This window comes from Oncorhynchus mykiss, chromosome 5 (assembly GCF_057628025.1).
Source record: "Oncorhynchus mykiss isolate SJ-2025 chromosome 5, ASM5762802v1, whole genome shotgun sequence".
Taxonomy (NCBI): domain Eukaryota; kingdom Metazoa; phylum Chordata; class Actinopteri; order Salmoniformes; family Salmonidae; genus Oncorhynchus; species Oncorhynchus mykiss.
In genome coordinates, this window is record NC_143026.1 from 74,368,267 (window position 1) to 74,392,500 (window position 24,234).

General features: G+C 45.3%; 1 protein-coding gene across 4 annotated transcripts in view; it reads left to right on the plus strand.

Annotated features, from left to right (window-relative positions):
• The window catches only part of LOC110524511 (disabled homolog 1), a 96,116-nt gene that overhangs the window by 62,785 nt on the left and 9,097 nt on the right, over positions 1-24,234 (plus strand). For 2 of the 4 annotated variants that reach the window (XM_036978313.2, XM_036978315.2), the window contains exons 6-12: positions 10,863-10,982; positions 11,110-11,148; positions 11,466-11,528; positions 13,495-13,548; positions 23,338-23,400; positions 23,622-23,718; positions 24,050-24,234. The exon at positions 24,050-24,234 is cut by the window's right edge and continues 25 nt beyond it. In XM_036978313.2, the coding sequence (XP_036834208.1) occupies positions 10,863-10,982; positions 11,110-11,148; positions 11,466-11,528; positions 13,495-13,548; positions 23,338-23,400; positions 23,622-23,718; positions 24,050-24,234 (621 nt within the window). The remainder of the gene's footprint in view (positions 1-10,862; positions 10,983-11,109; positions 11,149-11,465; positions 11,529-13,494; positions 13,549-23,337; positions 23,401-23,621; positions 23,719-24,049) is intronic. The other 2 variants (XM_036978317.2, XM_090235880.1) reach the window with 1 other exon arrangement.

Genomic DNA, 24,234 nt, shown 5'->3' on the forward strand with positions numbered 1-24,234 from the left:
ATCTCTGCATGCCAGACCCCGCTTCTCCCATGTCACCCTGCTTCTCCCATGTCACCCTGCTTCTCCCATGTCACCCTGCTCCTCCCATGTCACCCCGCTCCTTCCTCACACTCCACTGGCTTCCAGTAGAAGCTCACATCCACTACAAGACCATGGTACTTACCTACGGAGCAGCAAGAGGAACTGCCCCTCCCTACCTTCAGGCTCTGCTCAAACCCTACACCCCAACCCGAGCACTCCGTTCTGCCACCTCTGGTCTCTTGGTCCTCCCACCGCTACAGGAGGGCAGCTCCCGCTCACCCCAGTCCAAGCTCTTCTCTGTCCTGGCGGTCTCTGCCAATCTTCTGAAAACATCTGGAACCCTACCACTTCAAAGAGTATTTTATATAATCCCACAGCACGTTCTCACCAAGACCACCCCCTCCTAACTTTAGCCTACCAGTTGAAGTATTTCATTAGGTTTATGTGGTCAAAAAGGAATGAAAATACAATCACGAGCATCCACTTTTATAGAATATAGGCCTATAACGACATACACAACCCTCGCAATATCAACTGGAATTACATGGGTCTATTACTGAACTTTCACTGGCAACATGGTTACAGACACAACAATATTATAGTATCCCTTCATCGTGAGGAAAAGCACATGAGCTAATTATAATACACAAAGTAAGCAAAACATAGATATGCATCATTCCAACATTGCCTAAACATTGCCTACTAATGACAGAGACCTATAGAAACAATATATCAATTAAGATGTACAAACTATGGCATAAGGGAACGATGAGCGGATAAGAGTTAAGCTGTAATTAAGACATTGATGAGTGAACTCAGATGGACAATATGCCTTTTTGTTCAGCACTTTTGAAATGGATAGCGACAGAATTCAGAACATGGGCCGTTCTTACAGTATTCTCCTTGTACACCAAGTCAGAAACGTAGGATAAATAATGGGGGCATATAAGCAGACAATGAAAGCTTTTAGAATATTCGATGATGACATTTCTCTAAAACTGGCTATAGGCTACATGTGCACCACCAAGTCAGAACTGCAGGCTATGTTCTGAGGGGGAGAAGGACCAAATTCTTAGGGTGAGACGCATGGGCTACTAACAGCTTACTTCACAACATACACTTAGTATTACTTTCTAAGCTACAGTATACATATATCCCTGGCTTATTACATCATTTATGCAGCAGCATACAAGAGAAAGGCCTATTTTTGGTTTTGATTCATGGGGCTTTCAAGACAACTTGGAACTTTGGAGAAAAAAAAAACAGGTAAAATCATGATGTCAGTGATCTTCAGGTCAGAAAGTCGGAGCTCTAGGAAAAGACCCGACCGAGTTCCCGACTTGGAATTCCGAATTGTATGAGCGTTCAAAGTGTATTTTCCCAGTCGGAGCTCATTCCCAGTTGTCTTGAATGCACCAAAATCTGTGATTTCCCAGTTGTTTTGAACCCGGCAGAAGTCATGCTGGATTGACAGCACGGACAATGGATTCAACCATTTCTGGCCCATGGTGTTGATTGTGAATGTTAATCCTATTATGCTTGTAAAAGAGACCCTTTCAGACAGATGTTTTAAATCCTTAAACCCAGACTTGGACCACACACCCTCTCCACCGAATAGCAGGCAGGGGAAGCAAAATAGTGATTACTTTGCATCGCAGTAAGCCACTGAGCCATTGATTCCTTCCTCATTGTGGAATTTGCGATTCCCGACTTGTGTAATGTCCAATGGCCGATGATCACCGAGACATTCTATCTATCATTTCTCTTCGTATGACAAGAATTGAAAAGGATTTGCCAGTAGATTGTTAACGTGATTCATGATGATGACTGCTTGTCTACAGTACATTTGTAGCTAAGATTTTGAAGGTATGACTTTGACATGATCAGTCCAATCAATGCTACAGTAGATATAATGTGATTTGATGTCATTTTACCTGTGGCCAAGGACCTTGAGCCTTTTTGGATGGGCACTTCTAATTTAAATCTATGGCAGCACCCAAGGGGGCTTGAACTGCCTAGCTCTCCCTGAAGATTCTTCGGTGACGTAGTGTATCCATGAGTGACAGAACACTGAGCCAATCATGGCGCAACTAGAGAAAATTCCCAAAGCCTACCCTCTGCTTTTCACTGGCTGCCCCTCCACCACAGAAACATATTTTTTTAGCTCAACAGGTAGGGCTTAAAACAGGCTTGGCTCTGCCACACCTGCCCTGAATGACGAGTCACCACTGAATGTAAATGACTAGGTAAATAGGTAAACTATTATACTATGGGTTGTCTGATTTTGTTTTATTAACAACATTAAATGGCAAAAATAGTAGCACACTGGAAAGTTATCATGTCCTGAGTGATAAAGTATAGGCTTTGAATTCCTTTTCCAGCAGCTACAGTAGGCTACACAGTAGCTACAGTAGGCTACACAGTAGCTACACACTGCAGTTTAAGTTGAGCGTCACGTGGTGCACATTATACTATTTAATCCCTTCATCTGAACATCAACAACAATCATGCATGTCATTTCAGTGCAACAGAGGAATATATAGAGGAATTTATAGAGGAATATATAGAACTGACATGTTTCTGTATTAGGCTATGCCATCTATAAACCGTGATGAGGGGAGCAGGGAGGAGCCGTGCTGTATGAGTGATGAGGGGAGCAGGGAGGGGCCGTGCTGTGTGAGTGATGAGGGGAGCAGGGAGGGGCCGTGCGGTGTGAGTGATGAGGGGAGCAGGGAGGAGCCGTGCGGTGTGAGTGATGAGGGGAGCAGGGAGGAGCCGTGCGGTGTGAGTGATGAGGGGAGCAGGGAGGGGCCGTGCGGTGTGAGTGATGAGGGGAGCTGGGAGGGGCCGTGCGGTGTGGGTGATGAGGGGAGCAGGGAGGAGACGTGCGGTGTGAGTGATGAGGGGAGCAGGGAGGAGCCGTGCGGTGTGAGTGATGAGGGGAGCAGGGAGGGGCCGTGCGGTGTGAGTGATGAGGGGAGCAGGGAGGGGCCGTGCTGTATGAGTGATGAGAAAGCAGGGAGGGGCCGTGCTGTGTGAGTGATGAGGGGAGCAGGGAGGGGCCGTGCGGTATGAGTGATGAGGGGAGCAGGGAGGAGCCGTGCGGTGTGAGTGATGAGGGGAGCAGGGAGGGGCCGTGCGGTGTGAGTGATGAGGGGAGCAGGGAGGGGCCGTGCGGTATGAGTGATGAGGGGAGCAGGGAGGAGCCGTGCGGTGTGAGTGATGAGGGGAGCAGGGAGGGGCCGTGCGGTGTGAGTGGTGAGGGGAGCAGGGAGGAGACGTGCGGTGTGAGTGATGAGGGGAGCAGGGAGGAGCCGTGCGGTGTGAGTGATGAGGGGAGCAGGGAGGGGCCGTGCGGTGTGAGTGATGAGAGAGCAGGGAGGAGCCGTGCGGTGTGAGTGATGAGGGGAGCAGGGAGGGGCCGTGCTGTTTGAGTGATGAGGGGAGCAGGGAGGGGCCGTTCTGTGTGAGTGATGAGGGTAGCAGGAAGGGGCAGTGCGGTGTGAGTGATGATGGGAGCAGGGAGGGGCCGTTCTGTATGAGTGATGAGGGGAGCAGGGAGGGACCGTGCTGTGTGAGTGATGAGGGGAGCAGGGAGGGGCCGTGCGGTATGAGTGATGAGGGGAGCAGGGAGGAGCCGTGCGGTGTGAGTGATGAGGGGAGCAGGGAGGGGCCGTGCGGTGTGAGTGATGAGGGGAGCAGGGAGGAGACGTGCGGTGTGAGTGATGAGGGGAGCAGGGAGGAGCCGTGCGGTGTGAGTGATGAGGGGAGCAGGGAGGGGCCGTGCGGTGTGAGTGATGAGAGAGCAGGGAGGAGCCGTGCGGTGTGAGTGATGAGGGGAGCAGGGAGGGGCCGTGCTGTTTGAGTGATGAGGGGAGCAGGGAGGGGCCGTTCTGTGTGAGTGATGAGGGTAGCAGGAAGGGGCAGTGCGGTGTGAGTGATGATGGGAGCAGGGAGGGGCCGTTCTGTATGAGTGATGAGGGGAGCAGGGAGGGACCGTGCTGTGTGAGTGATGAGGGGAGCAGGGAGGGGCCGTGCTGTATGAGTGATGAGGGGAGCGAGCAGGGAGGGGCCGTGCTGTGTGAGTGATGAGGGGAGCAGGGAGGAGCCGTGCTGTATGAGTGATGAGGGGAGCAGGGAGGAGCCGTGCTGTATGAGTGATGAGGGGAGCCGGGAGGAGCCGTGCTGTGTGAGTGATGAGAGAGCAGGGAGGGGCCGTGCGGTGTGAGTGATGAGGGGAGCAGGGAGGGGCCGTGCGGTGTGAGTGATGAGGGGAGCAGGGAGGGGCCGTGCTGTATGAGTGATGAGAAAGCAGGGAGGGGCCGTGCTGTGTGAGTGATGAGGGGAGCAGGGAGGGGCCGTGCGGTATGAGTGATGAGGGGAGCAGGGAGGAGCCGTGCGGTGTGTGTGATGAGGGGAGCAGGGAGGGGCCGTGATGAGGGGAGCAGGGAGGGGCCGTGCGGTGTGAGTGATGAGGGGCGCAAGGAGGGGCCGTGCTGTGTGAGTGATGAGGGGAGCAGGGAGGAGCCGTGCGGTGTGAGTGATGAGGGGAGCAGGGAGGGGCCGTGCGGTGTGAGTGATGAGGGGAGCAGGGAGGAGCCGTGCGGTGTGAGTGATGAGGGGAGCAGGGAAGAGCCGTGCGGTGTGAGTGATGAGGGGAGTAGGGAGGAGCCGTGCGGTGTGAGTGATGAGGGGAGCAGGGAGGGGCCGTGCGGTGTGAGTGATGAGGGGAGCAAGGAGGGGCCGTGCTGTGTGAGTGATGAGGGGAGCAGGGAGGGGCCGTGCTGTGTGAGTGATGAGGGGAGCAGGGAGGGGCCGTGCTGTGTGAGTGATGAGGGGAGCAGGGAGGGGCCAAGGCTGAGAAATGCCTGTTCTTCCAACAATCTGTCTCCTTCCTAGGGTATCGCGTTTCCACGTCAGGGGTGGAGATGGAGAGTGACCGCATTGCAGCCGTGCGTAATTGGCCGACTCCCACCACGGTAAAGGAGGTGCAGCGATTCTTAGAATTTGCCAACTACTACCGGAGGTTTATCCAGGGTTTTGGTCAGGTAGTGGTTCCCAATACTTCACTGCTGAAGGGGGGTCCAGTGCGCTTGCAGTGGACAGCTGAGGCGGACAGGGCTTTCAGTTACCTGAGGGCTTTGTTTACCTCGGTTCCCGTGCTGGCTCATCCGGATCCCTCTTTAGCATTCATAGTGGAGGTGGACGCGTCCGAGGCTGGGATAGGAGCTGTGCTCTCTCAGCGCTCGGGTACGCCACCGAAGCTCCGCCCTTGTGCTTTCTTCACGAAGATGCTCTGCCCGGCAGAGCGAAACTATGACGTGGGGGACCGGGAGTTGTTGGCTGTCATCAAGGCCCTGAAGGCGTGGATACATTGGCTTGAGGGGGCTAGACACCCTTTTCTCATCTGGACTGACCACCGCAATCTGGAGTACATCCGGGCGGCGAGGAGACTGAACCCTTGCCAGGCAAGGTGGGCCATGTTTTTCACCCATTATGTGGGCTCCCAGAACGTTAAGGCAGATGCATTGTCCCGGCTGTATGACACAAAGGAGAGGCCCATGGATCCCACTCCCATACTCCCCGCCTCTTGCTTGGTGGCGCCGGAAGTGTGGGAGCTGGACGTGGACATTGAGCGGGCAGAGCCCGCTCTCCCTCAGTGTCCAGCTGGGCGTCTGTATGTTCCGCCTGCTGTCCGCGACCGGCTGATCTATTGGGCCCACCAGTCACCCTCCTCTGGTCATCTTAGGATCGGACGGACGGTGCGCTGTCTTAGTGGGAAGTACTGGTGGCCCACTTTAGCTAAGGACGTGAGAGTTTGTTTCCTCCTGCTCTGTGTGCACCCAGTGCAAGGCTCCTAGACACCTGCCCAGAGGTAAGTTACAACCCTTACTCGTTCCACAACGGCCATGGTCGCACCTATCGGTGGATTACCTAACCGATCTTCCACCTTCACAGGGAAACACCGCGATCCTGGTCGTTGTGGATCATTTTTCTAAGTCCTGTCGTCTTTTCCCGGTCTCCCTACGGCCCTACAAACTGCGGAGGCCCTGTTTACACACGTCTTCCGGCACTACGGGGTGCCTAAGGATATAGTGTCTGATCGGGGTCCCCGATTCACGTCAAGGGTCTGGAGGGCGTTCATGGAACGTCTGGTGGTCTCGCTCATCCTTACCTCCAGTTTTCACCCCGAGAGTAACGGGCAGGTGGAGAGAGTTAACCAGGATGTGGGTAGGCTTTTGAGGTCTTATTGCCAGGGGGGGGGGGGGGGGGGGGGGTGTACTATCACGACTTCCGCCAAAGTCGTTCCCTCTCCTTGTTCGGGCTTGTGTTTGGCAGGCAACGTCACCAACTTTCTAGTCATCACTGATCCATTTTTCCTTTTCCATTGCTTTTGTCTTGTCTTCCTTCACACCTGGTTCCAATCCCATCAATTACATGTTGTGTATTTAACCCTCTGTTTCCCCTCATGTCCTTGTCGGAGATTGTTTGATTGTATGTTTGTGCTAGTTATGTGTTGTTGCACGACGGGTTTATGTACCCATTTTTATTATTTTTGTATATACACGATCATATCTTTTGTTCTGCTGACCCTGAGTGGGGGGTTATTTTCCAGACACGACACTCCGATGGCCCTCACCTCTTCCCTGTCGGCAGTCTCGTCATTGTTGGTAATCAAGCCTTCTACTGTAGTGTCGTCTGCAAACTTGATGAGATAGAGGCATGCATGGCCACACAGTCATGGGTAAACATGGGTACATGGGTACAGGAGGGGGCTGAGCACACACCCTTGTGGGGCCCCTGCGTTGAGGATCAATGAAGTGTAGATGTTGTTTCCTACCTTCACCACTTGGCGGCGGCCCGTCAGCAAGTCCAGGACCCAATTGCACAGAGCGGGGTTCAGACCCAGGGCCTCAAGCTTAATGGTGAGGTTGGAGGGTACTATGGTGTTGGATGCTGGGCTATAGTCAATGAACAGCATTCTTACATAGGTATTCCTCTTGTCCAGATGGGATAGGGCAGTGTGTAGTGTGATGGCGATTGCATCGTCTGTGGACCTATTTGGGCGGTAAGCAAATTGAAGTGGGTCTAGGGTGACAGGTAGGGTGGAGGTGATATGATCCTTGACTAGTCTCTCAAAGCACTTCATGATGACAGAAGTGAGTGCTACGGGGCGATAGTCATTTAGTTCAGTTACCTTAGCCACCATTGTTGCTGTTCCCAATAAAGCTATCTTGAAGCATGTGGAGACAGCAGACTGGGATAGGTATGGATTGAATATGTCCGTAAACACACCAGCCAGCTGGTCTGCGCATGCTCTGAGGTCGGGGCTAGGGATGCCATCAAGGCCGGCAGCCTTGCAAGGGTTAACACTTTTAAATGTTTTACTCATGTCCACGGAGAAGGAGAGCCCACAGTCTTTGTATTGTCCTCAAAGTGCGCAAAGAAGTTGTTTGATTTGTCTGGAAGCAAATCAGGACTTGTTTTCTTTTTGTAATCGGTGATTGTCTGTAGACCCTGCCACATATGTCTTGTGTTTGAGCCGTTGAATTGCGACTCCACTTTGTCTCTATACTGACGCTTTGCTTGTTTGATTGACTTACGGAGGGAATAAGGACACTGTTTGTATTCGGCCATGTTTCCGGTCACCTTGCCATGATTAAATGGGTTGGTACATGCTTTCAGTTTTGCGGTGGTACGTGGTTTTCAGTTTATCATCTGATGCGCTAGCGAGCTAACATTAGCTAAGCTAATTGAGACTATATAACTTTAACTGTGCGCTTTCTCCCCTTACAGTAAATAACAACAAGTACATTCAGATTACTATGCACTGTAGCAGCCTACCTGTGGGCTCTTATTGTAGAAGCCTGTCCTTAATATTTAACTTTTAGTTCTGTCATTCTTATTCCATCTTCCATTGATTAGTCTAGAAATGTCCTCGGCTCCCACACGGAGCCTCGAGCTCTATGACCACTGTCGGGAAAAGCATAATCTTTTATCTCTCTCTCTCTATGGGAGGGACAATATAGACCATCTTCAATGTGAATTCATGTGCAATTGTATGCACATCCCTAATATGGACATAACAGGATTGGGGGAAGGCTGTGCTTAAACTGCTTCACTTCTGGTACTTTGGACATGTGTCCACACGGATCGGAAGGGGAGGGGGGGCAGCTTTGGCTGAGAGTTTTCTTTTGCAAGGGTTTAGGCTTCGTAATCCACCGGAGCTTTCAATTTTCAGACACGTATAGGCCCAGAAGTCACACAGCTGACCAAATTACTCTGGATTTTACTTCTGGTTTAACTGACATTATTTGTGTCTGTGTGTCTTGTGTTTTGTCTCTGTTTCATCTGAGGCCGTCTCTCTGCTCTCTGATGCCATATTGATGAGTGTGAGTGTGTGTCACTGTCTCTATCAACCCATTCATCCTCCCAGGAACTGACCTGGAGCCCTTTGACACACACAACCCAGCAAGCTGCCATGTATTCCTCTGAGGTTGCCAAGAGTTCAGTACCTGCAGTGTTTTCTGAGAATACAGAGATGACAAGACAGATCTGTCCCTCTGTTCATTCCTCATTTTATATATATATATATATATATATATAGAGAGAGAGAGAGAGAGAGAGAGAGAGAGAGAGAGAGAGAGAGAGAGAGAGAGAGAGAGAGAGAGAGAGAGAGAGAGAGAGAGAGAGAGAGAGAGAGAGAGAGAGAGAGAGAGAGAGAGAGAGAGAGAGAGAGAGAGAGAGAGAGAGAGAGAGAGAGAGAGAGAGAGAGAGAGAGAGAGAGAGAGAGAGAGAGAGAGAGAGAGAGAGAGAGAGAGAGAGAGAGAGAGAGAGAGAGAGAGGTGAAACTGACAGAGAGAGGAAAGAAATAAATTATGAAAGACAGCGAAGAGAAAGGGATGAGAGTTGGTCTGAATGAGAGGAGGGAGAGGTCAGACACACTATATGATTTAAATAAGACTGGGTCAGAGTTCAGATGTGGTAGGAAGTAGGAACCCAACACTAAACTGGGGATGTCCATGTAGTTCTCCAAACACTGTCTGTTAACTCCCTGTTAGGCCTTAATCAAATATTAAATATGTTCTATATTTCATTGTTCCCCAGTCTCACCCCTTAAAACCCCACATCGACAGTAAATGCTGTATTGCACTGTGGATGTGAGTTGATGTGTTTGTGCATTCGTGTGTGTGCTCATGTATATGTGCGGGCTTGCGTGTGTGTTTTGTTAACCACAGAGATACCGTTGGAAGTTTACATACACCTTAGCCAAATACATTTAAACTCAGTTTCCACAATTCTTGACATTTAATCCTAGTAAAAATTCCCTGTTTTAGGTCAGTTAGGATCACCACTTTATTTTAAGAATGTGAAATGTCAGAATAATAGTAGAGGGAATGATTTAGTTCAGCTTTTATTTCTTTAATCCCATTCCCAGTGGGTCAAAAGTTGACATACATTCAATTCGTATTTGGTAGCATTGCCTTTAAATTGTTTAACTTGGGTCAAACATTTTGGGTAGCCTTCCACAAGCTTCAAAAATAAGTTTCATGAATTTTGGCCCATTCCTCCTGACAGAGCTGGTGTAACTGTCAGGTTTGTAGGCCTCCTTGCTCGCACACGCTTTTCCAGTTCTGCTCACACATTTTCGGCAGGATTGAGGTCAGGGTTTGTGATGGCCACTCCAATACCTTGACTTTGTCGTCCTGAAGCCATTTTGCCACAACTTTGGAAATATGCTTGGGGTCATTGTCCATTTGGAAGACCCATTTTACGACCAAGCTTTAACTTCCTGACTGATGTCTTGAGATGTTGCTTCAATATATCCACATAATTGTCCTCCCTCATGATGCCATCTATTTTGTGAAGTGCACCAGTCCCTCCTGCAGCAAAGCACCCGCACAACATGATGCTGCCACCTCCGTGCTTCACGGTTGGGATGGTGTTCTTCGTATTGCAAGCCTCCCCCTTTTTCCTCCAAACATAACAATGGTCATTATGGCCAAACAGTTCTATTTTTGTTTCATCAGACCAGAGGACATTTCTCCATAAAGTAGGATCTTTGTCCCCATGTGCAGTTGCAAACTGTAGTCTGGCTTTTTTATGGCGGTTTTGGAGCAGTGGCTTCTTCCTTTCTGAGCGGCCTTTCAGATTATGTCGATATAGGACTCGTTTTACTGTAGATATAGATACTTTTGTACCTGTTTCCTCCAGGATCTTCACAAGGTCCTTTTCTGTTGTTCTGGGATTGATTTGCACTTTTCGCACCGAAGTACTTTCACATCTAGGAGACAGAACGCGTCTCCTTCCTGAGCGGTATGATTGTTTGTACAGATGAACATGGTACCTTCAGGTGTTTAGAAATTGCTCCTAAATATGAACCAGACTTGTGGAGGTCTAAAAAGAAAATCTGAGGTCTTGGCTGATTTCTTTTGATTTGAAATTGAAGGTAGGCCTTGAAATACACCCACAGGTACACCTCCAATTAACTCAAATTATGTCAACTAGCCTGTCAGAAGCTTCTAAAGTCATGACATAATTTTCTGGAATTGTCCAAGCTGTTTAAAGGCACAGTCAACTTAGTGTATGTAAACTTCTGACCCACTGGAATTGTGATACAGTGAATTCTAAGTGAAATAATCTGTCTGTAAACAATTGTTGGAAAAATTACTTGTTTCATGCACAAAGTAGATGTCCTAACCAACATCCCAAAACTATAGTTTGTTAACAAGAAATTTGTGGAGTGGTTGAAAAATTAGTTTCAATGACTCCAACCTAAGTGTATGTAAACTTCTGACTTCAACTGTATATAAGTGTTCTACTTCCTCTCCCCCTCTCAGGCAGAGCCAGTGATCCTGGACCTTCGGGACCTATTCCAGCTCATCTATCAGATCAAACAGAGAGAGGAGATGGAGAAGAAAGCCCAGAAGGACAAACAGTGTGAACAGGCTGTGTACCAGGTACACACACAATACACACAATGTTTACTATCTGATTATTGTTGGTGCTGCTGCCTCTATCGTCAACTGCACTGATCTTCTTCCCTCTCTCCTTTCTCCCCCTCTCCATCCATCCCTATGTCTTCAGACTATTCTGGAGGAAGATTTGGAGGATCCTGTCTACCAGGTAACTTCTAAACACTAATCAGAATGCTTCTCTATGCTGTCTATCCAGTCAGTCAGTTTCTTTTTAATGCTTATTTCAATCTCGGTGCCTGTTTATCTGTGTCTGTGGGGAGTTGTGGGGGAGTCCCAGGATTATTTTCAGATGAATGGAGGTGTGTGTGAAGTTTTCTGGGATTGCTTGCGGGCGAGACTTACAGATGATTCTGTCTGACCAATCACATCTTTGCACCATATTCTCAGCCTGTCCTTTTTCTTCTATTCCTATTTCCTATTTTTCTCTTTATTCCTCCTCTCCTCTCCCTGCTGCCTGTGTTGTAGTACATTGTGTTTGAGGCGGGACACGAGCCCATCCGCGACCAATCAGAAGAGAGCATTTATCAGGTACAAGCCTCTCCTCTCTGCTTGGATCGGATTGGTGGAGTTGTGTGAGTGATAGGAGCAGGGTTCCAATGGGATAGAGATGATTTGAGAATACCCTCAGGGTCATTCCATGTCATTTCAACTAGCCATTTCAACAAGCCATCTCAGATTGTTCTGAAATGGTTTTTTCGTAGTTAGAAAAAGATAACATTGGCATTCCTGCAATGTTCTTTTGTTGAAATTTAATTAGATCTCTGAGAAATTAAGGTAATTTGATTGCACCCAAATTGGCCCTTTCAATTTATAGGATTGATATAATATTCAATACATATAGTACCTGTCATCCAATTTGGGCCCAAAAAAACTCTAACATTGAGTAGCTCCATACTACTAAGACAGAGAACTGATACTATATATTCGTTGTTGTGGTGGAATTGCCGTGGTATGTCTGTGAGTGGCTTTTGACCATTTCTTTAGATTCCTTGTTTAACTCATTGTTAGAAAAAAGTTTGGTCCAAATCGGATGTTAGGTACTATATTTATTAAATATTATATTAATCGTATATATTTAAATGGCCAATTTGGGTGCAATCAAATTACCTTAATTTCTCAGAGATCAAATTTTATTTCAACAAAATAATGTTGCAGGAATGCTATCTGTTTTTAACAACAACAACACATTTCAGAACAATCTAAGATGATGGGTGTCAAAATCCTCTTTTTTGTTTTTGAGGTGGAACGACCCCTCACTTACAGCTTCACTATTGACAGACACACCACTGAAACCTGAGAGAAAAATTAACACACATGCATGAGTAAGGCACCCCTCCTCCTTCCCCTTCCTCCATCTTTTTCTGAGGAGATGAAGGAGGGAGTGGGAAAGAGAGATTAATCACCAGGCCCTTGCTTGATCTTTCAAAGTAATAGAATGAAAATAGAGCATGCTCTAACACACACACACACGCGCGCGCGCACACACGCGCGCGCAAGAAGACGTGTTAGAATCGTGCAACAGAGGAACCAACAGATGAATAAAGATGTCTGCCTCTGGAAATAAACAACCAGAGAGATGGAGAGATGAAGAAGGATGAGAGAGGAAATAAACAAGAGAACGAGAAGAGGAGAGCGAGGGATTAGGAAAGACGGAGGAGAGATGGAGGGAGGAGAGATGGAGAGAGTACTCAGGCGGTAGTAGTTATCTGTGGTAGTCAGACTGTTATGACAGAAAGACGTTTTTGTCCCATCACGTTTTCATTAACGTTTCCACAGCAGATCAGTCAGGTGGATTAGTTTGATAGTCTTACACTTCAGGGACAATCAATCATCAGTCAATAGAACAAAACACAAATAAAACATATAGAGACATTGTCCTGTATCAATCTGTCTGTCTGTCTCAAAAGTCCACAGAGTAGTTGCCAAGAGTAGTGGCCAAGAGTAGTGGCCAAGAGTAGTGGCCAAGAGTAGTGGCCAAGAGTAGTGGCCAAGAGTAGTGCACTACATGATGAATGTGGTGTCATTTGAGACAAAGCCACAGACAGACAGACAGACAGACCAGTTTATTACATGTCTCTCTCTGTGGTAAGACCACATTGATCCACTTTATTGGAGAGGGAGAAGTGGGGGACTTAGCTGGGAGAGAGAGAGAGCTGTTCATACATATCAGACTGATACTCTAAATGAAGCCTCAACTCATATATTTGAATGCAGATTACATCACTCATTAACTCTCTCTATCTCTCGCACGAATGCACGTACGCACATGCGCATACACACGCGCACACACACCCTCAGATGCAAGCTATAAGGGACAATAATGTCCAGGCTTTAGTCTCTATATATTTGGCTGTAAGGATTTATTTTATAGTCTTGTATTGCTTTGGTATTTACTACAATTGGTACTTTCTGGTACATTAAAAATGAAGGTTGTCATGGTAACAAAAGCTAACGTGTGGTTGGTGGGCTTTGTGGTGATTGGTTGGTTGTCCAGGTTCCGACCAGCCAACAGAAGGAGGGGGTATATGACGTCCCCAAGAGACACCCAGTGAGTCCAGCTGTATGTGCCTGTCCCCCTTTTGTGTCCCCCTTGGTGCTATGGTGTGTCCTGTGGATACTCTGTGGTGTGGCTTTGTGGTGGTGCTGGTCGGAGTCACTGTGTATGTGGATAGGAGTGGGTTTGGGTGGGGTTTGCTCTGTGCTAGGCGCTGGTTGCATGCAGTGTTGTGTGTTTGTGTGTGTGTGTGTGTGTGTGTGTGTGTGTGTGTGTGTGTGTGTGTGTGTGTGTGTGTGTGTGTGTGCATTGCATGCAGTGTGGTGTCGTGGTGATGCATGGCTGGCTGTGGTCTGCTGGTGAACAAACATACATGATCTGACAATACTAGAACGAAAGATATTGGTAAGAGAGAGTGTGTGTATGTGCACGCCTTTGTGTGTGTGTGAGTGTCATCCCAGTTGACCTTGATCGTGGTCAGGATGCAACGTAACTCTCCATGTCCTTTGTGATCTTATTGAACATGGTAGTTAAACATCTCTGTTTCATTAGCTAATAACTGCATCTTCAGAACCACTATAGTAGCTATTCTACACCTGTTACAACTACTCCATCTCTGACACCTGTCTAAAAAAAACATTCTAAAACTAGGGTGTGAGCCTCACTGTCTGTGTAGAAATTTCTCAATCTTCCCTCTTCCTCCTATACTCCCCCTGGTCTCTTCTAGCTCACACTGCAGAACACACACACACACTGTGCACTGTCGTAATCAGACGGTGTGGGTTATGGCTGTTGGTTTTGTCTTGTGTTGCATTTGAGGCTTATGGTATTTACCAGTGAGATCCCACAGCCCTACTGCTCTCCTTAACCACGCCACAACACCAACACCTATTGGCTTTGTGTTTGATACATACCTGTGTGTGTCTGGTGTTATAATACGGTGCTATGGCCAGTAGGGTCTGAAACCTCTGTCTAAACCATATGCGTCACGATTATTTAGTCTGTCGCCTTCTGTCTCTCAATGCTATTAACCAATAATAAACCAATAACACACAGCCACACACACACATAACACACACACACACACACACATAAAACAGACAAGTACGACTTCAATCTCCTGAGTCCTTGACCCTGTGTGAGTTTACACAGTCTGTTTATTCAACAGAGGTCAGCCAATTGTCATCTGGCAATGAAGGACAAGTAGGCTAGTGTGTGTGTGCATGCGTGCATCCATGTGTGTGTGTGTCTGTTTTCAGTGAGACAGGAGCTCAGGGAGGTTGGTGTTAATTAAGGGGGCTGAATTAATCGTATGCAAAACCATGCCCATGCTAATTACTGTTTCCTCAGAGACCAATAATTGAAAGGTGGTTGTCGCAGTGATGAGGAGAAAGGGATGGGCAGAGAGAGAGAGTGAGATGGATAGAAGAGGAGGGCAGGAATATGTGTAATGAGGAGTGTGTGCGTGCATGAGTGGCTATATAAAGGGGGTACCGAGTCAATGTGAGGGGCTACATGTTAGTTGAGGTAATATGTACATGTAGATAGGGGTAAAGTAGTGACTACCTTGTCTCCATATGTCTGTATTTGTTTGAGTGTATGATACATCATGTCTGTGTTTCTATCCTACCCTCCATCCATGTGGCTGAATGGTCATCATCATCACCAACAATAACATCATCACCAACATCATCCATCATCAACAAGCACACCATCATTATCAACAACATCATCACCAACAACATCACCACCAACATCATCACCACCAACACCAACAACATCATCACCAACAACATCATCACCAACAACATCATCATCACCAACAACAAAATCATCATCGCCAACACCAACATCATCACCAACACTATCATCATCACCGACATCGTCATCATCACCATCATCACCAACAACATCATCATCAACAACATCATCACCAACATCCATAAACATCATCACCAACAACAATATCATCATCATAACCAACATCCATCATCATCATCACCAACATCCATAAACATCATCATCACCCCCAACATCCATCATCACCAACAACATCATCACCAACATCATCATCATCACCAACATCCATAAACATCATCATCACCCCCAACATCCATCATCACCAACAACATCATCACCAACAACAATATCATCATCATAACCAACGTCCATCACCATCATCACCAACAACATCATCACCAACAACAATATCATCATCATAACCAACATCCATCATCATCACCCCCAACATCCATCATCATCACCAACAACATCATCACCACCATCATCATCATCACCAACATCCATAAACATCATCATCACCCCCAACATCCATCATCACCAACAACATCATCACCACATCATCATCATCACCAACAACAATATCATCATCATAACCAACGTCCATCACCATCATCACCAACAACATCATCACCAACAACAATATCATCATCATAACCAACATCCATCATCATCACCAACAACATCATCACCACCAACAACATCCATCATCATCATCACCAACATCCATAAACATCATCATCACCAACATCCATAAACATCATCATCACCAACATCATCATCACCCCCAACATCCATCATCATCATCACCAACATCCATAAACATCATCACCAACAACATCATCATCACCCCCAACATCCATCATCATCATCACCAACATCCATAAACATCATCATCACCCCCAACATCCATCATCATCACCAACATCATCATCACCACCATCATCATCATCACCAACATCCATAAACATCATCATCACCCCCAACATCCATCATCACCAACAACATCACCAACAACAATATCATCATCATAACCTAACGTCCATCTCCATCATCACCAACAACATCATCACCAACAACAATATCATCATCATAACCAACATCCATCATCATCACCCCCAACATCCATCATCATCACCAACAACATCATCACCACCATCATCATCATCACCAACATCCATAAACATCATCATCACCCCCAACATCCATCATCACCAACAACATCATCACCAACAACAATATCATCATCATAACCAACGTCCATCACCATCATCACCAACAACATCATCACCAACAACAATATCATCATCATAACCAACATCCATCATCATCACCAACAACATCCATCATCATCATCACCAACATCCATAAACATCATCATCACCAACATCCATAAACATCATCATCACCAACATCATCATCACCCCCAACATCCATCATCATCATCACCAACATCCATAAACATCATCACCAACAACATCATCATCACCCCCAACATCCATCATCATCATCACCAACATCCATAAACATCATCATCACCAACAACATCATCATCACCCCCAACATCCATCATCATCATCACCAACATCCATAAACATCATCATCACCCCCAACATCCATCATCATCACCAACATCATCATCACCACCAACAACATCATCATCATCATCACCAACATCCATAAACATCATCATCACCCCCAACATCCATCATCATCACCAACATCATCATCACCACCAACAACATCATCATCATCAAAAACAACATCATCACCACCAACAACAACATCATTTTCACCACCAACATCATAATCATCACCAACAACATCATCACCAACCACTACATCATCATCACCAACAACAACAACATCATCAACAACAACAACATCCATCGTCACCAACAACAACATCATCAAAATCATCATCACCAACATCAACATCATCAGCAACAACAACATCATCATTAACAACATCATCATCACCAACAACGTCATTATATTCATCATCACCAACATCACCAACAATGTCATTATATTCATCACCAACAACATCATCACCAACAACAGTTTCACCAACAACATCACAAACAACATCATCATCGCCAAAACATCATCATCATCATCACCAACATCAACAACATTATCACCAACAACAACGCCATTAAATTGACCATCACCAACATCACCAACGACATCATCACCAGCGACATCATCAACAACAACATAATCACCACCAATAACAACATCAACAACAGCATCACCACCAATAACATCATCATCACCAACATCATCATCACCAACATCGTCAACATCACATCATCATCACCAACATCATCACAAAACATCTTCGCCAACAACATCATCGTCATCAACAACAACAACATCATCATCACCAACAACGTCATTATATTCATCATCACCAACAACGTCATCATCACCACCAAAAACATCATCACCAATAACAATTTCACCAACAACAACATCACCAACAACAACAACATCACCAACAACAACGTCATTATATTGATCATCACCAACAACATCATCACCAATAACAATTTCACCAACAACAACACCATCACCAACAACATCATCACCAACAACAACAACAACATCACCAACAACAACGTCATTATATTGATCATCACCAACAACATCATCACCAACAAAAACATAATTATATTGATTATCACCAACAACATCATCACCAACAACATCATCACCAACAACATCATCGTTACCAACATCATCATCACAAATATCATCATCGCCAACATCATCATCACCAACAACATCATCACCGCCATCATCATCACCAACAACATCATCATCACAACACCATCATCATCACCAATAACAACATCATCCTCACCAACAACAACATCATCACCAACAACATCATCATCGCCAACATCATCATCACCAACAACATCATCATCACCAACAACATCATCACAAATATCATCATCGCCAACATCATCATCACCACCATCATCATCACCAACAACATCAGTATCACCAACAACATCATCATCACAACACCAACACCATCATCATCACCAATAACAACATCATCCTCACCAACAACACCATCATCACCAACAACATCATCATCATCACCAACATCATCATCACCAACAACAACACCATCACCAACAACATCATCACCATCACCACCAACAACATCATCACCACCAACAACACCATCATCATCACCAATAACAACATCATCCTCACCAACAACACCCTCATTACCAACAACATCATCATCACCAACAACACTCTCATTACCAACAACATCATAATCATCACCACCAACAACAACATCATCATCATCACCAACAACTAGATCATCATCACCAACAACATCATCATCAACAACAACATCCATCGTCACCAACAACAACATCATCAAAATCATCATCATCACCAACATCATCAGCAACAACAACATCATCATCACCAACAACGTCATTATATTCATCATCACCAACAATGTCATTAAATTCATCACCAACAACATCATCATCACCAACAACAACAACATTATCACCAACAACAACGCCCTTAAATTGACCATCACCAACAACATCACCAACGACATCATCACCAGCGACATCATCAACAACAACATAATCACCACCAATAACAACATTAACAACAGCATCACCACCAATAACAGCATCACCAACATCATCATCACCAACATCATCACAAAACATCTTCGCCAACAACAACATTCTTTATTATCAACATCATCACCAACACTATCATCATCACCAACACAACACTATCATCATCACCAACATCATCACAACAATAACTTCATCATCAACAACTTCATCATCGTCATCACCAACAACCATCATCATCACCAACAACATCATCATCATCCCCAACAACATCATCATTCACTAACATCAACATCACATCATCAACACCAACAACATCATCACCACCAAAAACATCATCACCAACAACATCACCAATATCAACATCTCCAACAACAATTTCACCAACAACAACACCAACAACATCACCAACAACATCATCACCAACAACGTCATCACCAACAACAACAGCATCACCAACAAAAACATAATTATATTGATTATCACCAACAACATCATCACCAACAACATCATCACCAACAACGTCATCACCAACAATGTCATCACCAACAACAACATCATCACCAACAAAAACATAATTATGTTGATTATCACCAACAACATCATCATCACCAACAACATCATCATCACCAACAACATCATCACTAACAACATCATCATCACCAACATCATCATCATCACCAACATCATCATCATCACAACACCATCATCACCAATAACAACATCATCCTCACCAACATCATCATCATCATCACCAACAACATCATCATCAGCAACATCATCACCAACAACAACATCATCATCATCAAATACAACATCATCACAACCAACAACAACAACATCATCATCAACAACAACAACATCCATCGTCACCAACAATATCATCATCACCAACAACATCATCAACAACAACAACAACAACATCCATCGTCACCAACATCATCATCACCAACAACATCATCATCAGCAACATCATCAGCAACATCATCACCAACAACATCATCATCATCAAATACAACATCCTCATCACCAACAATAACAACATCATCAACAACAACAACATCCATCGTCACCAACAACAACATCATCAAAATCACCAACAACATCACCAACATCATCATCATCAACATACTCATAACCATCATCATCAACAAAACATCATCACCAACAACAACATACTCATAACCATCATCATCAACAAAACATCATCATCACCAACAACATCATCACCATAACCAACAACAACATACTCATCACCAACATCATCAAGACAATCATCATCACCAACAACAACATCGTCACCAATAACATCATCAACATCATCATGATCAACAACATCATCCTCACCAACAACATCACCATCATCACCAACATCATTATCACCACCAACAACATCATCACCAACACCCCCTACATCATCGCCACCAACATCATCATCACCACCACCACCATCATCATCATCACAAACCTCATCACCAGCCACATCACCAACAACATCATCACTACCTTATCATCATCATCATCATCACCAACATCATCATCACCGACAACATCATCATCTTAATTACCAACAGCAACATCATCACCAACAACATCATCATCATCAACAGCAACCTCACCAACAACAACATCATTATCACCAACAACAACATCACCAACAACGTCATCATCATCACCAACAACAATATCTTCACCAACAACAACATCTTCACCAACAACAACAACATCACCAACAACATCATCAACAACATCATCGTCATCATCACCAACAACATTATAAACACCAACATCAACACCACCAACAACATCATCACCAACAACAACGCCATTAGATTACCCATCACCAACAACATCATCAAACACATCATCACCAACAACATCATCACTACCTTATCATCATCATCACCAACAACATCATCATCAACATCATACCAACAACATCATTATCATCACCAACAACATCATCACCACCAACAACATCGTCATCATAATCATCACCAACAACATTATAATCATCACCAACAACATCATCACCACCAACAACATCATAATCATCACTAACAACATCATCACCAACAACAACACCATTATATTAACCATCAACAACAACATCACCAACAACATCATCACCAATGACATCATCACTACCTTATCATCATCACCAACAACAACATCATCACCAACAACATCATTATTAACCCCAACAACATCATCACCACCAACATCATCATCAACATCACCAACAAACATCATCACTACCATATCATCATCACCACCAACAACAGCATCATCATAATCATCACCAACAACATCACTACCAACAACATCATCATCATCGTCAACATCCCCAACAACATCATCACTACCTTATCATCATCATCATCATCATTACCACCAAAAACACCATCATCATCATCCCCAACATCATCATCACCAACAACACCATCATCATCATCACCAACAGCAACATCATCACCACCACTAACAACATCACCAACAACGTCATCATCATCACCAACAACAATATATTCACCAACAACAACATCTTCACCAACAACAACAACATCACCAACAACATCATCAACAACATCATCGTCATCATCACCAACAACATTATAAACACCAACATCATCACCAACAACAACATCATAATCATCACCAACAACAACATCATCATCACCAACAACATTATCACCAACAACATTATCACCAACAACAACATCATCCTCAATAAAAACAGCAGCCAGTGGAGAGCCACTCACTGATATATGAAGGACTGACCTGCTCAACTCTAGTCTTCATAAACCTCTTGGTGCAGCCTGACAGGGTTATAAGGGCAATACAAATGATAGATGAGAAAATGCACACTCACTGAAAGTTCTTTATTTAAGAAATGTTATTTTTATAACCTCTGCTGCTACTAATGAATGTAAAACGACAGTATCTAAAGACTGAAGGAAGAGAGGGGGAGGGTGGTGGGGGGGTAGAGAGATGGAAAGAGTGAGAGGAAGAGAGGGGGAGAGAGGAGGGTCTTTAGAGCTGCAATGAATGTCAAATAGACATCATAGAGACAGAGAAGATGGGGAGAGAGGAAGGTGGTCAGGTCAGAGAGAATGGGATGGAGGGATGGGAGGAGGTGATGGGTCAAGCTTTGGTCATGTCCAACAGAGAGGATCTGACTCACTCCTCTCACAGCTCATTAATAACACAGACGATATACTCAGCTCAGTAATGACCCAACTACGTCACAAATGGCACCCTATTTCCTATTTACTGCACTACTTTTGACCAGGGCCTATAGGGCTATAGTAGTGCACTATATTGGGAATAGGGTGCAATTTTGGATGTTGACCCACTCACACAAAGTGATCACACAGTCACGTTAGTAACACACTACAGTGACCACACTGACCACAGAGGCCAGTGACCCTCCCTCCGCTCTGGGAGATTCAGACTAAGAATATCATAGGTGTCAGTAGGTTCAGAGTTAAAAGAAAGACAGAATAGCATCAGTGTACAGTATATACAGGATCTCCCTCAGTCAGTAATAGTAGTGTACTTAACTCCTCCTCTCTCCTCCTCTTTCACTAACAGCACAGATACTCTCCACTCATCTGTATGGCTAGAAACGACACGCTCTCTGATCCATTATCTGATAGATAGAAGTAGAACACACATGCATGCACACACACACACACACACACACACACACACACACACACACACACACACACACACACACACACACACACACTTTAAGCTTTAGAATATAATAAGAGCGTCATGGTCTATGTGTGACCTATCAGTTTAACTAGCGGAGCCAGAAGGCAGATATTCTAAGAAGTGTTGTTATCTGTGCAGACATTATCAGCGCCCTATACAGCAATATTCTGGAGCTATATGTATCTCTATAGAGGGCTCTGATTAGCCCTATCTTTGATTTATGCTAATCTTTGACCATGTAAAGCCTCACATCTTTAACTAAAAATAGACTCCTTTTTCTCCGGTGACCACGGGGATAAAGACCTTTATGTTAGAAATAGACTGCTATCAAAGAAAGAGACATTTTAAATAGAGAGATATGAAACAGGGATTTTGAAGAAAGAGAGGTGTACACATGGAGAGATATGAGAGCATATTGAGAGTTCAGAGTAACTTGAATCGGGTTGGTATGTCACCTCCACCAATCATATTACTCCATGACATCATCATCTAACGTGTGCCCGTCCGTCTCCCTGTGGCGCTGTTTGATGGTGTCACTGCCACACAGACGTAGGTACCAAGTTGTGTGAGGCATGTTGCGTGTGCCGTCTTTTAGTGAAAGGTGTTGCATGTGTGTTGGGACATGAAATGCTGTACGTTGCTATTGTAGCCATGACGTCTGACGGCTGTGAACTCTCTTTCTGATTGGCAGAATATCAACCAATTAGAGCTTTTCGGAGACATCTCCACACTCCCGGACATCTACTCCCCCTCGGTGAGTACACCCCCCCCCCCCTCCTCCTCCTCCCCTCTCTTTCTCATGACCTTTGACCTGGTTTATCTGACGGAGGAATCATGTTATTGTTTATACTGGCTGGCAGAACCAAGCATACAGTGTACTGTAGTGATTTGTGTGTGTGTGTGTGTGTCCGTTTGGCTCCCCTGTGGGAATAAAGTGGTTTTAACCTGTTCCTCTCCCTTTCCCTCCCACCCTAGACCCCTGCCTCTCCAGCCAACACCCTGGACCCGTCTCTGGGCCTGCAGCCCCTCACAGAACTCTTCAACCCCTTCAACCCCGCCTCTGTACCCTCAGGTAGGAACTCATCTCTCCTTTCCTCTTTGCAGCAGAGTTGGAACAAGCAGCTCTGAGAAGATATGAGTCAGTTATAATGAGTCTGTGTAGTTCTATGAGTTTGGGACTGTCTGAATAAATCTATGCATGATAATGACTGAGGTTCATTGTGGACGTAATGACCATAGTTCAGTAGGACCATTAAGACACAATATTAACTACAAGCTAAAGTAGGTCACTGTACTGCAGTGGTAAATGGGGTACTCTGTGTTTAAATGTATGTGTGTGTGCATGTGTATGTGTGTGTGCTATGTGCATGTGTATAACTCCCTCGTCTACTCTCTCTGTCCAGGTTATGTGGCGATGGGAGCGGTACCTACAGGTCAGGTGTGGTCGCAGCAGGCTTTTTCTGCCCAGGCAGGTCCTCTGTTTGGGGTCCAGTCCCCCCTGGGTCAGTCCCTCCCTGTAGCCCAGGTCCTGCCTGGAGGCCAGCCTCTCATCTGGGGCCAGGCCAACCTCTTCCCTGCTACACAGCAG